The 17,919-nt window shown below is 30.4% G+C and overlaps 1 protein-coding gene across 1 annotated transcript in view; it reads left to right on the top strand.

Moving 5' to 3' along the window:
- Positions 1-2,363: 2,363 nt before the first annotated feature.
- The window catches only part of LOC131841160 (protein eva-1-like), a 35,541-nt gene continuing 19,985 nt past the window's right edge, over positions 2,364-17,919 (top strand). Inside the window, exon 1 of the mRNA XM_059189419.1 lies at positions 2,364-2,707. Within this exon, the coding sequence (XP_059045402.1) occupies positions 2,629-2,707 (79 nt within the window). The 5' untranslated portion in view covers positions 2,364-2,628. The remainder of the gene's footprint in view (positions 2,708-17,919) is intronic.

Here is a 17,919-nt window from a genome sequence, read left to right as displayed (position 1 = left end):
TAATGAATCTTATCTTAAATCATATCAAATAAAATCTTAATATATTTATTCTTATAGGTCTACTACAGACTCATGTGGTATGTCAAAGTCTACCGTCAGTTCGTGCTTTGAAGCTAAGAAGAACTAAAACGAAACTCAGTCCTTATTCTTTTCAAATGAACTTGTACAAGTATTAAAAATATAGAGTAATTTTTAAATTCATATTAGGGAGAATAGAGTGACCACTATTTTGTCAAAATTAAATTATTTCATCAGTGTCCGTAACCTAAACAGATCAGTCCCCACAAGCAGCACCCGTTCATGAGTATGACGAACGAGCAAGACATCATTGCACTTATAACTATATTAGAGGGTGCACATCGACTATCATTGATTGAATAAATTATCAGTATAAAATAATAAATCATGGAAATTGTCTATTAGGTACCGAGCGAGTCGCGGTTGACTGTTACAGCGATGCCGTGACCCCAACATGTGCATTGGACGAGGGATATCCTGGAGTTTTTAGTGAGTAGGAGTCACAAAGGAGCCGCTTGCCTCCCCCGGGGCGGGCTGGTCTATATGACGATATTTTTCAAGTAAAAAGAAAAGTTCCCCAACTTTTAGAATATTTATAATTATTATAAATTTAACTAGTACCTTATATATGTATAGATACATATTAAGTGACTAAGTCTTCGATTTTGTTCATTCATGGTAGGAATATTGATGAGAGATTTTTGGCGCCAGACTGGAGCTTTGCGCCGCCATCTTGGGATTTACTCTCTCACGTTAGTCTTTAATAATTTATTGATAAAACAGAACATTTCTATCACACTCGTATATTAGGAAAAACTATTAGTACTTCTAGACTTTTAAATAAGATTTTTTAGCTTTAATCTTTTCACAATGAACTTTGTACGTCAATTTTTATTTCCGGTGAAGTTAAGCACAGCATGTAGACAAATTAATACGAAAGATTTATTGCTTGCTATGTTTGCTACGACGGATGCAATATACCCAGCGCAATATGGGGATGTGAAATGTGCACCATATTATCAACCCAATCTAGTATACCAGCCGTAAAGTTATATTATTAAATATGTAAAATATAAATATACTTGAAATAATACACGGTCTGTAATAACAAAGCTTTTAGGAGTGCTCGGTCAGTATATTTTATAATTTAGGTCGATCGCACCCCAAAGTTTCATTTGTATAAGGTGAACTTACAAAAGTAGCGCAATAAAGCTCGTTACGAATGGTATGTTAGCATTAATTGAAGGTAATTTCTCCCTTATTTTTCTATTAAAGCCGTTACGTCTGAGTTCATGCAAATTTACGTATAAGTATTTTTTTATGCATTTATGTATAAGTATTTTTTTGCATCTCCACATTCGAAATTTAAATTCAGTCATGAGACGAGATTTGACTATTTTGTGTTAACATAAAAGACACAAGTTTAAATTTCAATTGCAAGTAAATAGGAAATAATGTTACCTATTTGAAGTAAAGCCATTAACTTTATGGTTCGATCTGAGTATGTTAATTTGAGCATCTGTTGTTATTCATTGATGGCGTTGGTTTGAACAGTCAATGCGATTTGCGACATCATGGTTTGATAAATTCAAGGGGAAGGTTAGTCATTAAACGTAGAACAAAAGTCTCTTTGTAAAGTAAGGCCCATAATGAATACTTTGTGTCCACTGGGGGCAGGTGAAATCGTGAATAACTAATTAGATTTTAATTTCGCTCAGTAAATTGGTAACAATTTAATGTATCTTTTGTTTATGAGAAACGAAACACTTTTGTTTTATATTATTATAAAGAAATAATTATAAATTCGGTAATATACTTGATAAAAGATTTCATGCATTCTAAAATCAGTCTCATTAACATATACGTACTCAGTATATTTTTGTATTTAGAGAAAGTATGTTTGGAAAATCGGTAATTACATCCTGGTATTAATGTGTAAAATACATACATAGGTGTATAAAATTCTAGATTATTTTAAAAGCCACATGGTTTGCTCTGATATTAATAAATAAATTAGGCGTATACAATTAGGCTATTAGTTTGATTACAGTACGCTTAAAAGGCTTTATAAAGTATTTAATAGGTAGGATACTTGCAAGTTGAATTTATATCGAAATCCTTTTTAAACTTAAGATCGACTTTAATACGATTTCATAATCGGTTCGATTTTTTTTTATTTTACACGACAAAACTTTGTAATTTCACTCCGGGGAAAAAAGGGAGGGTTTTCATTGAAACGTCAAGTTAAATTGATGGCTCGCTGTGAGTCGTGACCAATAGTCGTATGGCGTTTGTAACTCGGTGCCGCGTCAGTCGAACGTCCGGACTCATTGTGGCCACACGCCCTCTGTTACCCCGACGCTAGGTGACACGCGGTTGAATGTTATCATCACGTGACAAGTGTCACGTGCTCTCGATGTTCGAATTTTGCACATTTTGACAGTTGTTTTAGCAGCGTACAGGATTTATTGGGACCGATTGGCGGGTTTTATCGCTGACATGTACTTTTTTATTTGATACAACATAACTTTTTGGAACAGTGAATTGTGGGGGTGGACTTTTTAAAGTTTTTAATGTTACATTGTGGACGCATAATAGATTTGTTTGAACATGTGTGGAGCGGTGTTCGTGCTCGTATTCGCCTTCCTGTGCCTCCCGGGCCCTTCCTGCACCAACTCAGATAATATGGGTCTGTGTACGATTTATTACAAACATAATTACCGAGGGTTCCGTTAACTCGGTGCTAATGGCGTTAACTTAATAACACTCGTAGACATTCGTGTTCCAGGTTTGGATATGTTCATTATGGAATTATTAACTAATTAATATGAGCATGCTTAATGCATACTGTAGTGTGGTAACTATATTTGTTTTGCGATGTACAGTATATTGTATGGAGTTATTGGTTGCAAGTAGCGCGGGAATGTTTTAACGCTATCTATGGTTTCTTAGTTTAGCACAGAATAGTATGTAGACATTATGATGAGGATGATTAGAGGTATTTTATTACAAAGAATGAACGACGGCTTGAAAACATGTGACTGCAATTATGTGTACCTAGTACTAATTAGTAACAATATGATAGAAAATATATATATATATATATATATATATATATTATAACATTTATGTCCATTTGCAATATTTTATAAAAATCACCTACTTTATTTATTTATATAACAATTAATGTAATAAATATTTTTTTAAATATTAATATATTTTATTTTTACATTATTCAAGTAATAATAGTAATCTTACTCATATTATAACCGCGAAAGTTTGTTACTCTTTCACACAATAACTTCTGAACGGATTTTGATGAAACTTTACAGTAATATACCTAACTTATACATCAGAATCACATAGGCTATAAATTCCATACGAGTAAAATCGCATGAACAGCTAGTGTTAAATATACGTGTATCTACGAGTACATGACATTATATTCATGTATTAATGTAGACTTATTCTAGCTGCCTCTATATACATCTATCTACAAACAGTTTAGGTAAATCATTGTATTTATAAATAAACTAGGTACATCCGTTATACTCGTGAACGAGTGCTGCTTGTGGGGACTTGTCTGCTCTTATCACTACGACTGATTTAATCTTATTGTGTTTTTATATTTGAGCCTAAATAAATTAGTGCTGGTTGGTAGTTTGTATTCGCACGTTTTGACTTGTAAAATATGAACTTACAAGGATTTTTTAAAGGAGCAAGACACAAGTTTTTTTGCTTATTCTTCTTGTGATGAGAAAGCTTTCCGAATGAGCGCTAGATTAAAAAAAAAATTATCTATTCAAAAGTTATTCATTCAAAATCATTTATTCAAATAAACGTAATTTAAGAAAAATTAAGTTTATTTGAATAAAAATTTTTTATTCTTCTAAAAAAATTCTAATATTGCCATTTCTTATGTAGCCATTCACTAAGCAACACTAACTGGTGCATTAACAGAAAGTTTAAATAAATGTTAATAATGTCTTATTAAATTATTTGTATTGGGGTTATAGATATTATTAAGTAAACTCAATTTTAAACAAATTTTTGACTAATAAAAATATATAACAAGAACGAGAGACAAAGAAAGCGCGCAAATATATCCACTGAAAATAGCTAGATGTTTTCTTATTACAGTTGTTTTATGCAGAAAATAAGTTCAGATAAGGCATAACATAAACGGGTATAACATAAAACCTCGTAGTTCGCTTCTAGTCAACACATAAAACAATACAGTACATAACCATACTCATATTGAAATACATTTACGAGAACCGCGGCGCAAAGCTACAATGTTCTGTAGGATTCATTTTGATATAGACTTAAAAGTTTAAACGGTTTTTACTCGTATGTAATTTAGTTCATACATGGATGACCAAACAAGAAGTGTAATATTTTCAGTGTACTTATTTCTGTTATTTTTACCTGTCGATCAAATGATTTAACGAATAAAGGGCTTTCATTAATTAAACAATTAATGAAAGTCACGAAACCACTCTGAAGGGAAATAATAATAAGAATAATCTCAGAACAATTCACACAGTGCTATCTAGATCTAAGTTAAGCTAGCTAAAGCTTGTGTTATGGGTACTAACTAGATAACTGATACAAATATATAGATATATTTTTTTCGTAAATACACACATATTATACACATAAATCACCTAGACCGATACAAACAATCAAACTCACAAATGTTTGTGTCGTGCGAGAAATCGAACCCGCGATCATCGGAAGTAAGGTGGTGTGCTAAGTCGCTAGATCACCGAGACTGTCGAATAGAAACTGAAATTAATCATTATTCAAATAAACTTTATATAAGCACAGAAGTAGAAATAAATGACGTCCATTAAATTGACGTCAATCAATTATATCAAAGACAATAAATAATTTAAATAATGATAACAGAGATCCTGCTTTGTATCATAATAAAGATTCTATACGACACGACAAACCTAAAGTTCCAGCTGACAATTAATTTTCTAATATCAACTGTATTTGATCAAAGAATATAAATATAATATAATAGAGTCCACTAAGTATACGAACTTTTTATTTAATTTCAGTGGTATTATACATTAATTCTTCACTTCTATATCTTTAATGGAATGGTAAATAAACTGAGCACACTTGATAGTAAGCGGTAATAATCGCCTATATACATGAACAGTATCACGGACATCACTTTGTTATGTGACCTGTGATACCACTCACGCCTCTCATTCTGCAATTTCACAGCCTGTATCCTACAACCGAAACACAGCAAGCTACTACACATAAACCAGAGGTAAACTGTAAAAAGTCATCTGCATGGCTACGTCGCCAATATTAACCGCTACATTGGCGACGTAGCCATGCAGATGACTTTTTACAGTTTACCTCTGGTTTACCTTCACTATTTACAGTTTGTACTGATATTTTGAGTTTAATAAAGGCGGACGTAAAGTCTTCCGATTATTATCGTTTCCATCTAAACATTGTTACCTGTAGTTTTGCAGTTGGTTTCCTTTCCTTTTTACATACAAGTCGCTTGGCTAAATTAGACGACGCTGTTCATCTATAGATATTCACAATTCCTGGGTTTCTGAATATTTCTTCAGGATCTAAAAGTATTCAAAGTTGATTATGAATTCATCATCGGTACGTAGATATGTATGTCGATTTTACTTATGTGCTATTCTCGCAAAGGTTGTATTGCGTGAAATCTTATTACATGTGAGGTCCGTCCAGATGTATAGTTGTAAAAAGGTAACAAACAGGTTAGAAACCAAACTTACCAATATAAAATATTTAGAATATGGATTCTTGCCTTCAGTTTCGTGGTAGGTGATCTAAAATATAAGACGTCTGTAAATGCTTTGATATTTCAAGAAATCTAATTTGCTCGTTTCAATCAAACAGGAGTAAAACTCATTTCAATACTATTTCCTCCTGTAAAACCTATAAATGTTAAAATAAGTACTGAGTTACTATTGCAGCATTGAAATGAAGCGATATTATCGTCAGTAACATCAAATATAACTTCTTTCAGGACACTCAAAGAGTGGATTTGTAAGTCAGATCTTATATTGGATAGTTAGATTGCATCTGTGCAAGGACTATTATTTTTATTATGCTACAGCTCTATTTATATTTGTGTTATGTCAACAAATTAACGTTCTCAATGACACCAATTGTATCAAGGAAATGACTTAATATTTATCTGTTGTAGAAACAGTTATCGTAAAGTATACAATATACACACAGTTAAAAGTGCCATTATATTGAGGTTTATTTAGAGTCCAAGTTCAATTATTTAGATTTAAAGTAACGAATCTTTCAATTATTTTTTCTTATTTAATGGTATCGGATATGTAAGCCATAATAGATACTATGTAGTTTTACATTTATTTTCTTATTTTTATATAATTTCGTTTTTAATTTCAATATACTTTATTGATGATAAATTGAGTACATATCTCATTTGACATTTCTGTTATGTAATACTCTAAGAACAAGTATAATCTAGTAAAACCTTCAAATGAGATCTAGTTTAATTGTCAGCAATAAAGCATATTGAAATTATATAATATAAAAAAAACAAATACAGTTCATATTTTGTACCAGGCGTGATCAGGAGCAGACAAGAATATATTGATGTTTGTCTGTATGTATGTACGCTCATGCATGCTAATTTCTTAAACGGCTTATCCTATTTGAACACGCTCAAGGAAGTTATTCTAGCAAGCTTCCAAAAATATACAGTATTGGTTTCCTTTCTAATTCATATATAAATAAAATAATTTTTTTGTGAACCTAATACCATGAATTTGAAGTCATCGCCTCAGCTGGTGTAGAGTAAATTTTTTATATGAATACGACTGTATATTTTTATAGCCATCGGTGCACGGCGGTCACTCGCTTACATACTCGTAGGTAGAACTTTACCATGGAGCTATTGATTAAATAACTCCCATGTCGTTAGTAAATATCCAGGTAAACGTGCTCGTATTAGGGTTGCGGGCATTATCCGTAGTACGGATAGGGGGATGCTTTCCCTTATTGATCCTTAGTTATTAGAATTGGAATTATATCAAGTAAATTAAATAATAAAAATAACTATGGCACTCGTATATGTGTAGATCGAGAGGATGTAACGTTATAGTTGGTTCTTCTTTTAATATTTATTGATTCGTTTCATTTTGTCTCTGTTCATTGAGGCGTACATTCACTCGTATCTTTCAATCATTCTTACACCCATCACACTTTCATGCAACCTACAATGTAATTTATGTGAAAGACTTTTGGTTAAAAATATAAATCTAATGTTGATTTATTTATAAAATATTAGTAGTTTTTAATAAAAGAGAGAGAGAGGGAGAAGATTAACGAAAGAAATTAAAACTAAACTCTGAAACCAATGCACCGAATGGAGTAAATCTTTTACTGTTTGAAAGATAAATTATTTCTGAGTGACGTAGGCTATATATTATGATATTAATATATTAAAAATTCGGAAAAGTTTATTACTAATATTAACTATTAGTTTTGATTTTATTACTCTACTTATCTACATAGACTTTGTAAAAAGTCGTCTGCGAGGGTACCTCAGTCTCACCTATTTCAGCCTCCAAACAGCTTACTTTGTAAGCTATCTTTCAGTTGAAAGACGAGATGAGGCGGTGAAGGAATAAAGTATACTCGTATCTTGGTCCTCGGAAATGGCATCACATGTGGAGTTTCCCTGGTATCATCAGCGAGGGTTACAACTATGAGGTGTTCTGCTACCTCGTACGTCAATAATGGAGTAATAAAATTATTATTATCTGTAATTAATTGCTTATAGCGATAAGACCGCCTTTTGTTATTAATTTTCTATTTTTAGAGTTTATTTTTATTATTATTTTCTCTTTTACATAGCGAAGCTGGTGATTAGTACCAAGGACGGGACATGCCTCGTTACTTTATTTTTCGTGATGATTTTAATTTTTATTCTGTTATAGCACTTAGGAAGCATCGGACTATTGCACATGTATCCAAGATAACAGCCGTCTGTAGTGAATGTAGATTAGTTATTATTATTATAAGTTTTATTTTCACAGCTTTTGCTTGTTTATTTTTTTTTTTGTATATTATTATTATATAAATATTAATTTGATATCTGTCTCTCTTATTAAGTCAAAGCAACATTCTCAAATAATAATATAAAATTAATTTCATGGACCTTAATTTTCGTTATTTTATTTTATCTCTCTTTTATTTTAGTTGATGGATTTCTGAAAGTAACACCTCACATAAATTATTTAAATAGAATTCGACTGAAAAGTGCTATTGCCTGAAAAGTGAATTTTTAAGTAAGTTATTTTCCTTATCTTTTTTCATTTTGTCAATGTCAATAATATTGTTTTTATAGAATACAATAATGTTTAGCATTGTCCTAAACATTATTATATTATATAAAAATATTAATGTAGTTATACATTATATTTGTAGGTGTAGTCGCTAACGCCTTATATAAATATGCATATATAGCGCAAATGCTATGTAGTTATAAATTAGGTATTGTGGTCCCTAATTGACTCCAAGTATTATTTCTATCGAGTGTCTTTCCAATACTCTATTGAAACTATTATAAACTACAAATACTAAAACAGCGATAGTACGAAAATATCACTACTGTTTTGTATAGGATAAAATAAGAACAAATGTGTTTTGATTTTAGATGCTTTCTGATAGAAATGAATGACATATATGAAAATATAAAGTTCAACTATCGCGTCCATGCAATCAAAGTTGCTATAAAGTGCAGTTACAGTTAAGCGGAATGTTTAAATTGCACTAGACGTAGTGCTCAATGTTAGTGGATTAAGTTACCGCTCTCCAAGAGAGTTCGAAGTCAATCGTTAATGATGCTTTAACTATTAATTATTTTTATTAGAAAGCTCGCTCAAGTACTCATACAAAGGATTATAGTATTTTGTTATAATTTTGGTTAGTTTACGAAATACTTCAGAAAAACGAGTTTTTATATACTGACAAACTTGATAACAGCCTATTTAATGGAAACTCTACTATTACATGAACATTATCAGAAAACTAAGTTGTTGTTCGTACACGCTTTATTAACTTACATCTAAATAATTATGATATAGATTGTTACAATTAAAATTGCCTGAAATATTTAATGAAATGCCTCAAGATATTAAAAATCAAAATACATATATAAATCTTTTTGCATAAATTATAAAAACCATTTACTAAAAAACATAATTTAGGAAAGTTCCTAAACATAAAAAGGTTTTATCATTACAATTATTATTGTAGTAGTAGAGTCATGTATAAATATTGTAAAAGCGGAATATCGTATTTTGTATGTGCCTTAAAATACTGTCTAAATAATAGCTACTTAGTAAATAAGAGAGAACTACGTGCCTCCAGACAAACCGCAATAGGAGTTTTAGAGACTGTAAATTCCAAATTTGGAATAAAATAAAGCTTTCTATCTATCTATCTAACTAGATCTACACAAATATATATTATAGATATAGATTTATTGATCTATCTAGCTCTTAGGTTTAACATCGGTGTAAAAATATCGATGTACTAAATGTTGATGACGGATGTGATAGACGTACGCATACACTAGATTTTGTGCAAATTCTTCTCCTGATAATTTTATGTTGTATTACGTGATATCCTTGATGCCGTTACGGGTACTATTATGGAAAACATATAAGGGTACGACGGTGTTGGCTGCGCATAGCTGATGTACACCATCCCACAGAGTACTTGTTTATGCCAATCTGTGTTACTCCATTATTAGTTTACTTCACTTTTCCTAGATTCTATCATCTAGGGATAATTCAGTTTTGTTGATGGTAAAATTTAAACTCATAGACGGTTACATTGCTTTAGAGAGCGGAACGGAGTGTTGCATAACTCAATAGCTCTCTCTATTAGGTATTTCTGAACTCAATATTTAGCAAAGACTTAAACTTTGATGGAGTAACTCGTCTGATAGCTATTTTACATTACAAGAGCACCGAAGTTGACTAACTTAATTAAACTTTTCTTGTATTATGTTAATAGAGATAAGATAAGGATCGTCTGATGCGATTTACACTTGCATTATAGTGGGTTTAAACTTTGATTTTCACGTGATAATTATTTGTATACGTGTATTTAATATTAGTATATTGTAGATTATTAACCATCTATTTTATTTTTCTGGTATATGGATTTATCACAAAAATTCACGTATTGATATTGCTACTTTGAATTCAGACTATCAATTTTTCATATAGACTGTTATGACGTCGGCGTTCTCAAAGAAAGCTAAAGTTCTTTTAGGATTGGGACATTACAAGCTATACGTAGGCGACGGTACGGTCAATAACTATGGTATAGTAATTCGTTTTGGTTTGCTATATATATAAAACTTGTATTGTGAAAACATACTGTTAAACTCGTTCGTCGTTAAAAGTTGGTTGACTGAGTTTCTTGCTACTTGTTCTCTTTTCTACATGAAATCTACATGAAAAATGTTACGGATATATAATATAATGCATGTTCAATAGTATTAAAATTTTTAGTTTATCAATCTAAATTTAGTTTTAACGTCAGCTTTTTTACTATTCCAAATAGATAAAATAAAAAAAAATAGGCGAAATTTAGCCAAAGTCAATTACTTTGTGACCAAGTTTGGCGACCTCGTCATTTAAAATTAATAAATGAAATTACGGTAGTCCTCGTTACTGGTTTGTTACATTTTATCTAAAATCTGTAAAAATGAATTATACGTTTATATGATTAAACCGGCTGACTAGTACCGACCTATTTAAATTTCTATTATAAAAGAGTTCAGGCATGTCCAGTTTTTTTACGGTTTATACAGGGATGGTCCGCAAGGGACAACCGCACCTCAGTTGACCGAAATGTATTTACATACGTGTATATTTATCAACCTTATTTGAAAAACACGGCCACCTATCGTCCTGTGAGGGATTTCGGTATATATAAAGTGGATTAGCGTAACTGTTTGCCTAGTAATACAGAACGGATGAAATATACCTATGGGGTACATGAAATATCAGGTGCGTGGTTGCGAAGAATTAAATATAATAACGTTTTTATTTTATATTAATATACATATTATGCCTTCACGGATGTATCTCTAGGTAGTTTAGTCAGAGAATGGAAGCTTATATGAAGATGTCTTTATAGCTAGTACATAGGTCTGGTATCCGTTCGTCGTTTCTCGAACTGTTGAAATCCCTGTTTTACTTAATACAGTTTTGAATCCAACATGGCCGAATTTATTGCCGGCTCTTTTATTGATTTGGTTTGTTATCGCTATATCCATCAGTAGAGAGTTAGACAGAAATGTAAATTGACATCTGATATAATGAGTATGAATTTTACAATAAATTCAATCTACAATTGTTTCCATATTGAATTAATTTTTGTATTTATTCCTTCTAATATTCATATCTTGTGGTCTTCAAAAAGTATATTCTTCATTCTATTCTTGTATTGTTATGACAAAATCATCAAACCGATATATTTCATTGATTAAAGTCCATCCAACCGAAACATTGCTATAGGAAAATAAATGCTGCATACAGTAAATACTTGTGGAAACATAGCAACCCTCTCGGGGTCTTCTACAAAAAGGCAACAAATGTCTGCTATAATATTGAAACAGCCAAGCATTACTCTTCAACATTATTAAGATTTAAATGCTCTTAAACTCCCTCTATATATTACAGTGGCATTGTTTTGCCTCCAACTCGACTCAGTCACGGCATAAAAGGGCTAAATTCGTGGTTGTCACGTTTTTAATTAATATACGAGGGAAGGCTAGGCACGAGGTTCACGCACAGCTCTTTGTGTGCCACGCTTATGTGAAATTCATCAATTAACGCTCCCCAGCCTCCACATATACGATAGAGTGGAAAAACATAAAGTTCAGCTTATTTTGGCAGCTTAGTGCGTGATAGGGGAATAATGAAGCAGAGAAATGCCATTATCATTAGTTTGCTCTCTAGTCAATTTTGTCGTCATTTAACATTGTTGTTTTACTATTCGTACTATTTTTTTATGGTCGGTTAGATTTTAGATGACTATATCTCCTTTGAAATTAGGAATAGTATTCATATTAATGTATTAAATGCGAACCATTGTATAATTATTACTATTTCATGACTAAAGTGCTGAATGGATATCAATGAAACTTGACTTATAGATATATTTTATCTTTATACCTTTTATTTGAAAAGAGACGATCAATTAGTATAATATATTCTGTTTTTATTTTGAAACTCTCAATACTATAAAGTGTGGAGATAAGTTACATTTTTCTATCTTAGATTTAGACTAGTCTATTAAGTCTCATAAAAACAAATTAAATTAGTTTCAGGTATATAGCCGCAACGCAAATGAATCTTATAATAGAGTGATATATTTTTCTGGTTAGTGAAAACTTATAAAATATTAAAATATCAATTCAAAGTGATAAAACCCTAGGTAACCTTGTTTGGGCAAATTCGAGCAAATAGGCCGAAAGGGATTTATCCCTCGACATTTATATTTACTAGGATAGTATTCCTTTAAACGTATTCCATTAGGTAATATCTACATTATACTAATACTTTCATGTGTACTTTACATACAAATTATGCAAAGATGTATGTATATATTATATACATCTTTGCATAATTTGTATCGTTAAAATATTTTTACAAGACGTAAAGTATTTTTATATCACCATCATTTCTTTATAATCTTACTAGCTACTCGCCCCGCCTTCGCACGAGTGTTTATGTACTCGTATTATACATATAAACCTTCCTCTTCAATCTATTCAAACCCTATCTATTCCTAAAAAGTGCAATAAAATCTGCTGCGCAGTTTAATAGACCTAAGCGAACACGAAAGCGACTTTATTTTATACCATGTAAAGATAATAATAATAATAATAACTCTTAATTGCGCATACATAAACATAGGACAGTAAGTACAATACAATGAAGACACACAGATACAAGATAATGATTCTTCGATATTGTTTCCATAAAAATAAATATATAACTATTTTTTTCTGCAATCAACTCTATGGTTATGTAGTTTTTAGCCCCGCATGGCTTTTGGTACTACGTTGCAAATTGTTTCAACTAATTTTCCTAACAAATGTATATTTATTTAATGTACCCTACGTACCTAAGAATATTCTTTTATAATATTTTTTATTTATATTTATATATACAATAGTATTGCTAATATACTTAAAATTGCGGTCTTTGGTTTAATATTAACTGAATATATTTTTTGCATACAATTTAATATGATGAATGGCCTATATTTTCAGAATAAATAACAATAGCGATTTTATGACATGTAAATGATTTACTTTGAAACGTGAATGAAAAGCACTTTTTGTCAGCAAGTAACCAAGCATAGGACGTTTATCAAATCGAATGAACGAAATAAAAAATGTGAGATGTAGGCCACGCCTCGCTTGAGCACTTAGCAGTAGAAATAAATAAACCTACTTATGTACATATGGCAGGCAAATTATACAGTAAGGATATATAGTAACAAGATGACATGAAGTTTTGATATAAGAATATCAATTTTAAGGCATAGATGTAATTAATAATTAAGATGCAAATTTAGACATAATAAATAACTGAAATAAGATTTAAGCACTAAATATGTGTATTTATTTTACTTTAGTTTAATCTTTAGAGTTTTGCATACGTTATTAGTTAAATAGATATAGTAAAATAATACAGATACAATATAATAGAACAGACAGGAATATATTCGAATTTAAAATATTAGTATAAAAGTATGCGAAATAATTCTGTCTGTCTGCTTGTTTCATTTTCACCATGAAACAGCTGAATTTATATTATTTTTTGATATGTATTTGGAATGGCAAATACGCAGTTGGTAAGCGGTAACCGCTTACGTCGTACTACGGACATCACGTTATCACGTGACACCCGCACCTCCACTCATGGTTCGCCAATATATCACACCCTTTATCCAGTAATTTCACAATCTTAGAGAAAAAAAGTGTAGAAAAATAATTACTTGTATCATCAGGTTATCCTCCTGATTGGATAATGTGTAGGAATATACATGTCTGTAACATATACAATTTTTTATCTCTAAAAAAGTAAACGATGACGCGGTTAACAGATATAAGATACAAAGCAAATAATATACATATGTATGTGGTGATGTCGAAATTGTGTTACTTGTTTTAGTAGCTTATATACTTATAACTTCGCCAATATTTGTACAAAATACTTTAGTAGATTTCTTAATGAACAGATTCATTTCCTCACTCTAGCTAGGTATTTATCCTCTGTATATATTTCTTTAAAAGAAATACATCAAGATAAAAATAGTATTGTTGTTAGTTTGCTTGGATAAAGACAATTAATTCTGTAAAAAACATTAAATTGTTTTTTATTAGATACTTCAATATTATTAAAGCTTAAAGAAAATGTTATGTCTATTCCTTTTATTAAGCAGAAGATCTAAGAATAATATTGAAATTTCTACGCAATAAAAATATACTTTAAATATAACGAATATGAAGGGATAAAGAGAAAGTTTATAGAATCTAGAATTATGACAAAACCATTAGAACCATATCAAATCTAATAAAATATAGTTAATATATTTTTTTAATATTATATATATTTTAGATACAATGTTTCATAGTATCCATAGACAGTCTTTGTATTCCAATCAAATCAAATAAAAATCATTTATCATACATTTTAGACGCTTACGAACGTAATTTTTTTTGTAGGAGGTAATATTTTTTTCCTGCCGTCCAGTTCAGTATACAGATTCAATTGAGAAGAATTTTTCCCACAAATAACTTGCGTTATTTCTTAAGTCATTTAGGATACTACTATATGTAATATAATTTTATCTGTGCTACTAGGTAGTTATTTGTTATTGGTACGATGATGGAGCACCTGATTACGGTAGGTGGTAACAGTCACCTATATACATAGACAGCATTACATTATTACCTACATGACGTCGATATTGCTAGTGCGTTGCTATTTCTAAGGACTAAGATATCAAGAATCTTATACTGAAATTTCATCGTTAACCGATACACATCTGACCAATCCAAACTGTATGTCTCTAGGTGGTATACTATATACACTAAAGTTTAGTGTATACACCTAATATAACGTTCGTCCACTAACGAATTAACTTTTGTATATATACAAATTATACTTTCGCTGAATTTGTATGTATATTCAAAAGTTGTAGTTAAGTAAATACATTATTTCCAACATTATTAAAAGCCTTATATTAAAAAAAGTAATTGATATTTGGTAGGTTACATAGGTGTTATATAAGATTTAACACAGAAATAGCTTTAGTTCCCATTCGAGCATCATCTATTTTATCCTATCTTCTCCAGTTTCATTTCGAACCATCAATTTGAGACATTAGGAAGCTTATACATTGTATGGATGTGATGATATGTATATATATTGTTATTTTTTACATTTTTCCAATAAACTGTCTCATATATTTAACTGTCTCATATATAGTAATTAATAATTAATTTATATAAGAGAGTTTAATAAGACAGCATATTTTGTTTATAATAATTACTAATTATTATAAACAAAATATACCTTGATTTCTACGTGGTACAAATTATAGCTGTGTAACTTATTTCCTGAATTTCAAACAGTAAAATATGGTAATTCTATCCCAACATGAGATTTGCGAGAACTTTGGACTGTGGTATTACAGAATAAAGTTATTAGCTATTCGCCTGATCCATACACGCGTTTACTAACTTTATAGTTAAAAATAACACACGAGGTAACCCATAAAAATAAATCTTAGTCCACGCAAATTTTGAGGTGAACTTCATAATAATAAACTGGTCTGCAACAAAATGTTTTTAAAAAGTTTTGAGTAAACATCCCGAACATTATTGTTAATGTACCTCCGGGCCAAGTAAAAGTTATATTACAGAGAATGTACAGAGTCATGAATTCATAAACAAAACACGCAACATATTTATAATATTTAAATTATTTGCGTGGAAATGTGAAGATTGTGTGTAGCATTTTCATGTTTCATTTTATAAGTATTTACGTATATGAAGTCGCACAAAAAATGTGTGTAGATTAATTTTACACAAAAATGTTTATACTCTATATAGTTATCTACTTAGACGTGTAATTTTTTTGTATAAATGTGTATTTTTTTGTATGAATTATTGGACAAATTATTTATTTCGATAAACCTAAAAAAACATAAAATAAGTAAGTAATTTTTAAGGTAATTTTGTTAGTAATGAATGACAAACTAAATTATAAAAGTTTCCTCTCTCTAATATTATTTCTGATTTCATTCTATCTCCACATAGCTACAGAGCAAGATTAATTACAAATTAAGAATTAACTTGGACTGATGTTATATTTTTCAACCGTTAAATTATTTTTGACTTATAATTATAACCTTGTAGGTATTCGGATTTAAATCATATTAAATATTAATTATTATTTTAACGTTATTCTGATGTCTAATGATAATAAGCTATATTTTTGTAAAGTTTTATCATAATCCGTTTAGTAGTATTTGCGTGAAAAAATAATAAATATTTATGTATGGATATAATATATATATGGACATATCCACAAATTGTAGCGTTTACAATATTATTAAGATATGTATTATTTTATGGACGACCTAGAAAATGCTATAGTTAAGCGTTTGGCACGTTTTATACTTGGTCGGACAGTGTAAGATCTCTTTAACCCTTATCTGTGAGGAAATCTACAAACACCTTTTATTCACATTATCTGACGACTATTGTTCACACAGCTTCCCTTATGGCGTCATCTGTATCGTATGTGACGGGTCTTTTGTCTCTACTGTTATTGTATATGTCCATGAAAAACTCAAGTTCATGAATGTACGGATTATGTACAGACAGCTTTCCTTTATTTACGGATATAGTTGTTTATGTAAGGTCATGGTCAAGTATCTGTTAGAATGATATGAAAACAAACACTATTATATTAATATTAGTTACTATATGTGCCTGTTATATACTCAAAAATATACCTAACAATATAACAAAAAAAAATCAACACATACACAGGACAAGGTTCCCCTATATGTGTATGAGATTTAATGGTATTTATATTAATACACGAGTATATTAGATGTTCATTTCATACGTTCATCAATATGTATAATAGTTTTGTAATACTATTTTAATTCTTGTAATTACTCAAAAGATGTTACTAGATTATACTTTTCATTCCAAAATATATAATAGACTACAATTTGAAAGAAATTTGGAAATTCTTTATTAAATAAAATGTGGTAGGATAAAAGTGTAGTAAACTGTTGATTTATATAACAATGGTAGTAAATAATCATAAGGACAGTGTAATGGTAAACAGTAACAACAGCCTTTTCATGTATGGGTGATACCTTAGTATGTCACGTGCGCGTTACCGACCCTTAAGCAACTTTATTATGCCCTTTCTGAATCCTCTTGCTGTCGTCTCCAGGGAAAACCTCGACAGAAAGCAACCCTAGCGTCTGTGGGACGACTTCTCTGAATTGCACTGTACGTGACTAAGTTCTAGGGTTTGATAAATATATATTAGGTTGTAGAAGAGAGATTGGTCTAGGCTTAACCTTGATTATTTATGATGATACTTTTAAAAATAGAATGTACAGTATATTCTCTGTAATCTAGTGGCGTAGCATTGGTTTTCTTTTCATGGTCTAGAGGTTTACTACTCGGACTTGGACCGAAAGGATCGAAACCTTGTGTGACAATTTATATTTCTGACTGATATTCCGGTTATGGCAATACTAATAAGTTTGACGATTGATAGACTT

This window comes from Achroia grisella, unplaced genomic scaffold, assembly GCF_030625045.1.
Source record: "Achroia grisella isolate CSIRO2021 unplaced genomic scaffold, CSIRO_AGI_Agris_v1 utg1573, whole genome shotgun sequence".
NCBI lineage: Eukaryota > Metazoa > Arthropoda > Insecta > Lepidoptera > Pyralidae > Achroia > Achroia grisella.
This window is presented reverse-complemented; position numbering and strand designations above follow the sequence as displayed.